Genomic DNA, 9,553 nt, shown 5'->3' with positions numbered 1-9,553 from the left:
GAAAAAACAAAAAAAAAATATATATATGTATATATAATATATATATACACACACACAAAATTAGCCAGGCGTGGTGGCGTGCGCCTGTAATCCCAGCTACTCAGGAGGCTTGAGGCATGGAAGAAATCACTTGAACCCAGAGGCAGAGGCTGCAGTGAGTCGAGATCGCGCCACTGCATTCCCAGCCTGGGTGACAGAGCAAGACTCACTCATTTGAAAAAAAAAAAAAAAAAAAAAAAGAATGTTTATTCTGAGAGATACATGCTAATTATTTATGAATGAAAATAATATAATGTCAGAGATTCAGAGATTTGTTTTAAAATAATTCTTAGAGGAGGCCGGGCGCTGGTGGCTCAAGCCTGTAATCCCAGCACTTTGGGAGGCCGAGAACGGGACGGATCACGAGGTCTAGGAGATCGAGACCATCCTGCCTAAACACGGTGAAACCCCGTCTCTACTAAAAAATACAAAAAAAAAAAACTAGCCGGGCGAGGTGGCGGCCGCCGTGTAGTCCCAGCTATTCGGGAGCTGAGGCAGGAGAATGGCGTGAACCCGGGAGGCGAGCTTGCAGTGAGCTGAGGATCCTGGCCACTTGCACTTCCAGCCTGGGGTGACAGACGCGAGACTCGTCTCAATAAAAAAAAAAAAAAAAAATAATAATAATAATAATAATAATCTAGAGGAGGCTGGGCATGGTAGCTCATGCCTGTAACCCTAGCACTTTGGGAGGCTGAGGCGGGTGGACTACTTGAGCTCAGGAGGTAGAGACCACCTGGGCAACATGGCAAAACCTCGTCTCTCCAAACCACACAAAAAAATTAGCCAGATGTGGTGGTGTGTGCCTGTGGTCCCAGCTACTCAGGAGGCTGTGGTGGGAGGACCTCAGCAGTGGCCCTGATGGCATCACTGCATTCCAGCCTGGGCAACAAAGCAAGACCTTGTCTCAAAAAATAAAATAAAATAATGTAGAGGGGAAAGGAAAGTGGTGGAGGTATAGCTAAATCAAAACTGGCCATATGCGCAGTGGCTCACTCCTGTAATCCCAGCATTTTGGAAGGCCAAGGCGGGTGGATCACGAGGTCATGAGATGGAGACCATTCTGGATAATATGGTGAAACCCCGTCTCTACTAAAAATACAAAAATTAGCCAGGCGTGGTGGTGTACACCTGTAGTCCCAGCTACTTGGGAGGCTGAGGCAGGAGAATCACTTGAACCCGGGAGGCGGAGGTTGCAGTGAGCCGAGATCGCACCACTGCACTCCAGCCTGGGAGGTAAAACAAGACCTTGTCTACAAAATAAATAATAAAATAAAATAAAATTTAAAAACTGGTCATATGTTGATAATTGCAAGATAATCACTATGGAAGCTGGTTATAAGTACCTGGAGGGTTATTATAACATTTATTTTGTTTTTTTTTTTTTTTGAGATGGAGTTTTGCTCTTGTTACCCAGGTACAATGGTGTAATCTCAGCTCACTGCAACCTCCGTCTCCCGGGTTCAAGCAATTCTCCTGCCTCAGCCTCCTGAGTAACTAGGATTACAGGCGTCCACCACCACCACGCCCAGCTAATTTTTTGTATTTTCAGTAGAGCCATGTTGGCCAGGCTGTTCTCCAACTCCTGACCTCAGGTGATCCATCCGCTTTGGCCTCCCAAAGTGCTGGGATTACGGTGTGAGTCACTGTGCCCGGCCTACTCTTATTCTTTACTTTTGAATATATTTGAAATTTCCCATAACAAAAGTTAATTTCTTATTTTTTAGATATCTATAAGATGGTGTCTGCTCAAGTTCAAAGTACGATGAAATTCAGAATATAGGTTAAGAGCAGTGTTTATATAACACTTTAGGAACTACAGTTATGTCAAAATCTGGTCACAAAAGACCACATACTATATGATTCCATTTATATGAAATGTCCAGAACAGGCAAATATCTAGAGACAGAAAATAGATAAGTGGTTGCCTGGGGTTGGGGGAAGAGAAGGAGGAGATAAAGAGTGATTTGCCAATGGGTATAGAGTTTCTGATTAAAACGCTTTTTTTTTTTTTTTTTTTTCCTTTTGAGACAGGGTCTCACTCTGCAGCACTCTCAGCCCAGGCTGAAGTGCAGTGGTGCAATCTCAATTCACTGCAACCTCCACCTCGCCAGTTCAAGCCATTCTTGTGCCTCAGCCTCCCAAGTAGCTGGGATTACAAGCGTGTGCCACAACGTCCAGCTAATTTTTGTATTTTTAGTAGAGACGGGGTTTCACCATGTTGGTCAGGGTGGTCTCGATCTCCTGACCTCAAGTGATCTGCCCTTGGCCTCCCAAAGTGCTGGCATTACAGGAGTGAGCCACCGCACCCGGCCCTGAACCATTCTTTAGCACAGCATACTGGAGAAGCCATGGGCAAATACTTAGTAGTCTCTTACTTTAGAAGGAGGGAAGTTGCCTGTGAGTGATAATTCTGCCCCTTCCTCCACTCTAGCCAGAAAAATGTCTAGCTCTTGTCATGGAGGCTTTCTGAATAAAGTAGAAAGTTCTACTACCTCCTACTAAGCTGGGGATACTATCTGTATAGAATACCCCCTTCTGATCTTTCCCTGCTTTCAGCTTTTATATGATCCTCCCCCCTCCCCCAACCCCTGTTTGCATTCTTACCTGTTTGGCTAAGTGGGTGCCAGGCTGTATCCTGCTGCCCCCATCCAGAACAGCCAGGTTGAGAAGCCTGAAGACTGGCCTGATACAGAGACTCCAATTCTGAGGTCTCCTGCTCTGTGTCTTGGTTCCAATGTGGATGCAAAAGGATGTGATTTCTCTCTGGATAGGTTACACACATATGGGAATCATGAGGGGAGGACTTCATTCCTGGCCTAGAGGCCCCATGTTTAGGCTGAGAATCACAGAACCTTGTGACATTCACCCAGGAATCCAAAGGCAAGGAAGTCCCCAAGTCAGCACTGCTGCCCAGATCCTTAGACCTAGCATCTCTCACTTGGGACGGCTTCTCTTGGTATATGTCTGGCTCTGCCAACCTGGGCTGTCCTCCCCTAGAAGTTTCACCATTAGGCAGCCCAGAGTTTAAGGCAAGAGAAGAATGTTCAGTGGACTCTTCCCAGGAAAGTGGTCTGTCCCCACTCTCCAGAGAGGATTGTTGCTTTGCCCATGGCCAGTGGCCTTTCTCTTGACCCTGTGAGAAAGGAGGCTTAGAATCAGAAGGGGAAGAGTTCTTCCTTAGACTACCCGACAAACTTCTATCCTTGAAACCTGTACTATCGCTCATGGAGACATCCTGCATCCTCTGGAACTGCTTAGCCAGAGAACGGACAAGCCCCTTCGTGCTGGGAAACTCTGGCCTATAGGGCTCCTCACTGCCTCTGTCCGCTTTTAAAGTCAATGAAGTTTTGAGGCTTTGGCCTTGGAGGCATTGGTTAGTTTTCTGCACAGGATCAAGACAGTGAAGCACAGATGAAGAAGCAACAGGCAGTATGGGGTGGCAGGTTCTATACAGGGGAAGGCTGGGCTGAGCTGATGAATTTGAAGGACTACAGTCTAGGCTGTGTTCATCTCCCCTTTCAGAGGTGGCTATTCCAGGCATCGCCAGGGAGGGGTTATTAGCAGGATCCCTCTTTTCTTGGAATAGCTGTTCTTGAGCAATGCCTCTTCCTTCTTGTGGAGGGAGCTTGCTGCAACTGCTGTTGTCACACCTAGAGCCTTGCAGCTTACCCTCTGGGGCATCCAATGGCTCCCAACTATGATGAGAATTCTTCTCAGTCCACCCTGGTGTTTTAGGTAAACCTTGCCTGTGGAATGCAGAGGGTTCAATGTTGTCTACTTCAACCGAAGTCAGAAGCTTCAAGGCAGATCTACTGGGGGAGCTGTGCTGTGGGGCAGATGACACTGGAGATAGTGATGAGCGTGACTCATGGCAGGAAGCAGGTGAATGGAAGAAAGAACTGGCCCCAAACTCTGTATCCGTGCCGGGTTCCAGTTGGGCCTCTTGGCTTAACAATACTTGGAGCGGGATAGGCTGTTCACTGAAACAAATGGAGACAGCTAGTCATAAGCTGCCTTGACTGACAGGAACGCTTACAGAAAGAACTGTTCATTCCATTCCCATTTCTAGCTATTCACACAGGGAATGGTAAAAATGAACAGAAAGACAAGCACAAGTAGAGTCAGTAGTTCAGAGGATCACAAAAGAAAAGGCACATGGTCAGTTCACACCCAGGTAAATAGGTAACATTAATCCTCTTTATTAAATGCCCTCACTAAAGGTGCACAGTAACATTAAGTGGACCCCTTGCCAATATTCTTCACTACCTGTGAGTCGCATTCCAATCACATTCTACTTGCAAATTAGGAAACAAAATCAGCTAGTCTCACATGCAGATGACATGGAAGGTAAGCAAAGCCTGAAAATCACTCATACTAAACAGCAAAAATCCAGGATGCTATACAGGGAGGCAAGTCCTACCTGGGGTCCTGAGAGGCAGCCCAGCCAAAGGAACCATGAGGCCACATTTACAAAATACACGGTGATTTGGGCTCATGGGAATACACAGAAATCAACCATTTCAAATATGTTTTTAAAATCTGGATTTTGTCCTATTAGTCACTGAGGTATTTCCCCAAAGCAATATGACTCTCTTGAGATTTAGGAGTAGGAGTAGGGATTAACTGTATTTAGTTGGTTTCTCACTAATTGTTTTGTATTTCTGACTTTAAAAACTTAATGTTACAAGGACTTAAATAAAGCCTCAATCACTCACATACATCAGGAAGTATATGTTTTCTGGAAAGGGTTTACCTATCTAAATTGCTTATATTCAAAACAAGCCCCTAAATTTGAATGAAAATATACTGTAAACTTTTGAGGGTATAGTCACCCAGTCACCCTTATAACATTATGGAGAATAAGATATACTAATATGGGAAGCCTAATCATAAAAGGCAATATCGGCCGGGCGCGGTGGCTCAAGCCTGTAATCCCAGCACTTTGGGAGGCCGAGATGGGTGGATCACGAGGTCAGGAGATTGAGACCATCCTGGCTAAAACGGTGAAACCCCGTCTCTACTAAAAAAATACCAAAAAACTAGCCGGGCGATGTGGCGGGCGCCTGTAATCCCAGTTACTCGGGAGGCTGAGGCAGGAGAATGGCGTAAACCCGGGAGGCGGAGCTTGCAGTGAGCTGAGATCCGGCCACTCTGCACTCCAGCCCGGGCTACAGAGCGAGACTCCGTCTCAAAATAAATAAATAAATAAATAAATAAATAAATAAATAAATAAATAAAAAGCAATATCACATAATGGTTAAGGACATGTGCTTTAGCATCAAATAGACCTGCATTTTTTTTTTTTTTGAGACAAGGTCTTTCTCTGTCACCCAGGCCGGAGTGTGGCAGCGCCATCACGGCTCACTGTAGCCTTGACCTGCCGGGCTCAACCAATTCTTCCACCCCAGCCTCCCAAGTAGCTGGGACCACAGGTATGCACCACCATGCCCAGCTAAATTTTTTTTGTTTTTTGTAGAGACAGGGTTTTACCATGTTGCCCAGGCTGGTCTCAAACTCCTTGACTCAAATAATCTGCCCTCCTCAGCCTCCCAAAATTCTAGGATTACAGGCATGAGCTACCATGCCTAGCAGTTAACTATTTTTGAACATTTGCCTTTTTAACATTGAGCCCAGGAGGTTGAGGGTGCAGTAAGCTATGATCGTGCCACTGCACTCCAGCCTGGGTGAAAAGCAAGATCCTGTCTCAAAAAAAAAAAAAAAAAGTTAACTGTTTTTATTAACTTATATTTTGAAAACTACTCAGAGTTATTAATGGTCCAAATTAATGTTTATTTAAATTCATCTATTCTAAGTAAAAGCCAAATTCAAGGGCTAAGATGTGAGAACTACAACAATGACTACTAGAACTTCTTTCCTAGTCCTGACCATAAAGAAGCAAAGCAAAGGGAATCATTGTGTCTCCTCTTTATGGTGCAATCAGAGCAAGAAAGACTGCTTTCTCGGCTTCCATAAGGATAGGAAGCATTGAAATCCCAAATAAATCACATGGTAGCTACTACAACATGAAATGTAACCTAGATTGCCATGTCTAAGAACATAATATATATATACAAATATAATAATCGCATTATTACACAAGTCCAAGGCTAAAGTTACCCATGGGAAATGTGGACAAATGGTCTTATTATGCTGTACTTTTGCATCCTAGGAATTATTAAGGAAAGGACCAGCAGTACAATGAGTTTTTCACTGTATGTCTGACCTGAAAGAAGAAAATCTTTTCAGAGGACTCCTCTCTCCCCTTCAGTCAGCAAGACAATGAGAGCTCTTGCTATAGAGTACTCATGGTCACTTCTTCCCCTGGCGTTCATAAACTAACATGGTTCCCAAGCACTACCTTGTTGGCTGAGGGAGAGTCCCCGCCTGTGACGGGAGGCAGGCTGAGGGCTGCGACGGCTGCTGTGGTGATTGCTGCTGCTGCATGCGATCCTGCAGGCTCCGTGCTTTTCGAATACTGATTTGCAACTTCTTATCGACTAGGGCTCTGCTGTGCGTGCTACAGCTGGCACCATGCAGGGCAAGTCTTAGTTTAGCTAAAATGCAAAAGAAAATATAGCAGAAACAGAACACAAAACACAAACAAAAATAAAAAGAATAAAATTGAACAAAAATGAGCAAAGATAATGCAGTAAAACTCAAAATATGTAGCAGGAATGCAAGGCACGGACCATGCATATGCTGTCCAGGGCACAGAGCTGCCTCTGGCTATAAGGAACATTGATGGAAGCCATGGAGGCCAAACAGGTTAATCCAAATTAAAAAACAAAACAAAACTAAAATAAATCAATAAGATAAACCAGTGCCTCCATCTTAGAGATTGCCACTCTTGTCCAACTGACCTGTCTGACTCTGGTCTCCACACTCTACTCTCACCCCTCTCTTCCCAATGGCCAACAGCAGAAATAAGATCCAAACCTGTATCTCTCTTTATAGACCACAGCTTCTTGTCGGTCACATAAAAGAAGCCGATACCAATTCTAAGCCTTAGTCTCTTGCTGTAAGCTTATGGTGCTGCATACTATGAAGGTAGGGGAGAATCAGAAAGAATCAAATATTGAAGTAAAAACTCACAGGCCTGGGAAGTCATAGCCAATTTATTCAGTTTTCCTTCTATAAGCTCCAACTCACTAGCCAGTGACTAGCAAAAAAGCAGACTAATCTCACATCTGAGGTCTAACTTTATCCTGGAATAAAAAGGTAGGCATGACTGGAGAAATCATCTATGGATTCGTTGCTGAGGTTATTCTGGTAAATATCCATAGGCCACAGTGCCAGTGCCAGGTACACTTAGAAATCTAAAGGGCAAAAATAGCTAACGGGCCTCAGTTTGGGAGAGCAAGAGTGAGGACACATAAAAACTGTTTTTATCCCGTCTGAGTGACAACACCTATTGTGAAGTTAGTCAAAAGTGCCATAGCCATAGCAGTTAGAGTTACTTACAGATAGCTTCATTACAGAGAGCCAAAGCTGCAGCACAGTCTCCTTTCTGTTCCAGATGCAGTGACTCTTCAAATACTGACTCTGCCTCTTGCAGGGACCTCTCAAAGCCGTCACTCCTCCCTGAAAGGGCCAGCACTTTTCATTTTCATTACAATTCATTCCAACTTTTCCTGTGTACTGTTGTTTCCCTTCAGTACACAGAGATCCTTGCTGCTGAGCCACTGGTCTACCCTTATTCCAAGTGTTCATTGCTATTAAGAACTCTCTGAAACAAGCAGGACATTCATTTTGCCTTAACTGAGATGTTACCAAGGCCATGAAAGAGAGGCATGCCATTAATGGCCACATATTCTAACACCAAAACTCTTAGGAAGTCCCTCAAGGAAAGAACAAAGTATTCCATATAGCAGAAGGGTAGGTTCTTATGCCTGGAATTGAACTGCTCTTTCCCAGTGCAATTCTTGCCAACTAGTGTCAGAACACCCTAGATGTCGACTGAGACCTTCACTGCTATGTTATGGCAAAGGTAGCTTCATTATTCTGTGGACAACCATCCATACCACTTATTTACTTCACCAAATCACAGTCCTCTATGCACCACCCTAAACTGGAAAATCAGTACACCTCTTAGTCACAGAAGGTCTACACTTGCTAATCCAATGTATCTGCCAGGGCAGTTGAACGGCCTTCGTTCCTGGTTTGCATATACATACTTTTCATGAGCATTGCTAAGTATTTACTTTCATCATGCTATTCCTCACCAAAACTACCCACAAAGAAGTCAACTTCCCATACAGCAAGCAGGGAATATTCCATCCTCCTCTCAAAGTGAATGTGTGCCAAAGCAGGAGCAGAAGAGTCTAAAAACAATACTAGATGAAAAGGCTAGGAAGTACAGGCAGAGAAATTTTTGTAAAAGAACTCTCATGTTTATATATCCCTTGCCCTCTACTTACTCATAATCATAAATTGGCAGCAAGCTGTAATATAAGTTCACCTACAAATGGGATTGCCAGTGAGCCTTCACAAAGTTGCAGGGGGAAAAAAAATGTGAGTCACTTCTCCCATAATGTCCCTCATCCTCCACTTACCTCCAGCTGGACATGGTAATAAAGGCTCTTCTACATCCCTAACATTCACTTCCTAATTCATCATGACTTTTTGAGGGCAATGGGAAGACAATGGAAACAGCAGGTTGGTTCTGAAGAACTTGGCACTCAGGATCCACTCTCTCTCTAGAGGTGTGGTTTCCCTTACTTCCCAGACCTGAAGTTCTCTCATAATATTTGTAATCAACTAAATGTATACAACCTTTATAATCAGAGGTAGTGCCTAGAGCCATTTTTTTTAAGTTCTCTACTTTACGGAGATCTAGACAAGCTATAGTTGATCAATCACTGTACTAAATTTTAATTCTTATCCTCCAGAATCTTAGCATTCCATTCCTTGCTCATGCAGGAAATGCTGAACCACAGTGTATGGAAAATTGACAATGAAATATAGCCAGTGGGATCTCCTCCTAACTTTAATCTATTGCCCAACTGGCATAGAGAAAAAAAAAGGAAAGGAGAGAAATGACAAGACCCCTTTACTCAGAAGCAAAATAAACCTGGGACACCAATGTCATTATAGCTTGAGGTCACAAAGGGAAAAAAGACTATCCAAATATAGAGACAGCTAAGTATTAGGAATTTAAAACTAATTTGGAAACGAATACAATGTCTTGGGAAATATGAGGCAACAATTACCTTGAATCAAAAGAGAGTAGTATTAAAGGAAAAAAGCTGCCCCCAAACAGGATTACTTGGCCCAAGAAGATTCTCTAAGTGTATATAAAAAGAGAAAAGTGGTCAACAGAAAACAGCCAAAAAAGTTAAAAGCTTGCACTTACAAACTTGGACCTTTATACTGCTTTAGCACAATTTGTTGTAAGTGGGGTTTCTGAATTATAAAAATAATAAAGTCATTTTATAGGAAAAAAAAACTATAGGTTTCATGGCCTATTTAAGGTAGATACCTCAGCTTGGCTGAACTTTTTTTTTTTTTTTTTTTT

General features: G+C 43.4%; 1 protein-coding gene across 15 annotated transcripts in view; it reads right to left on the bottom strand.

The window, feature by feature from the left end:
* Nucleotides 1-2,337: 2,337 nt before the first annotated feature.
* LOC108516873 (inactive ubiquitin carboxyl-terminal hydrolase 54) overlaps nt 2,338-9,553 on the bottom strand; it is a 114,091-nt gene continuing 106,875 nt past the window's right edge. For 8 of the 15 annotated variants that reach the window (XM_017854562.1, XM_017854555.1, XM_017854560.1 and 5 more), the window contains 3 exons: nt 7,501-7,620; nt 6,398-6,593; nt 2,341-4,019 (listed from right to left, as the gene is read on the bottom strand). In XM_017854562.1, the coding sequence (XP_017710051.1) occupies nt 2,552-4,019; nt 6,398-6,593; nt 7,501-7,620 (1,784 nt within the window). In that variant the 3' untranslated portion in view covers nt 2,341-2,551. Of the gene's footprint in view, nt 4,020-6,397; nt 6,594-7,500; nt 7,621-9,553 lie in introns of all 15 variants that reach the window. The other 7 variants (XM_017854567.1, XM_017854568.1, XM_017854565.1 and 4 more) reach the window with 6 other exon arrangements.

Source organism: Rhinopithecus bieti, unplaced genomic scaffold (assembly GCF_001698545.2).
Source record: "Rhinopithecus bieti isolate Rb0 unplaced genomic scaffold, ASM169854v2 scaffold_36008, whole genome shotgun sequence".
NCBI lineage: Eukaryota > Metazoa > Chordata > Mammalia > Primates > Cercopithecidae > Rhinopithecus > Rhinopithecus bieti.
Note: the sequence above shows the minus strand (reverse complement) of the source record. Positions and strands in the feature narration are given on the sequence as shown.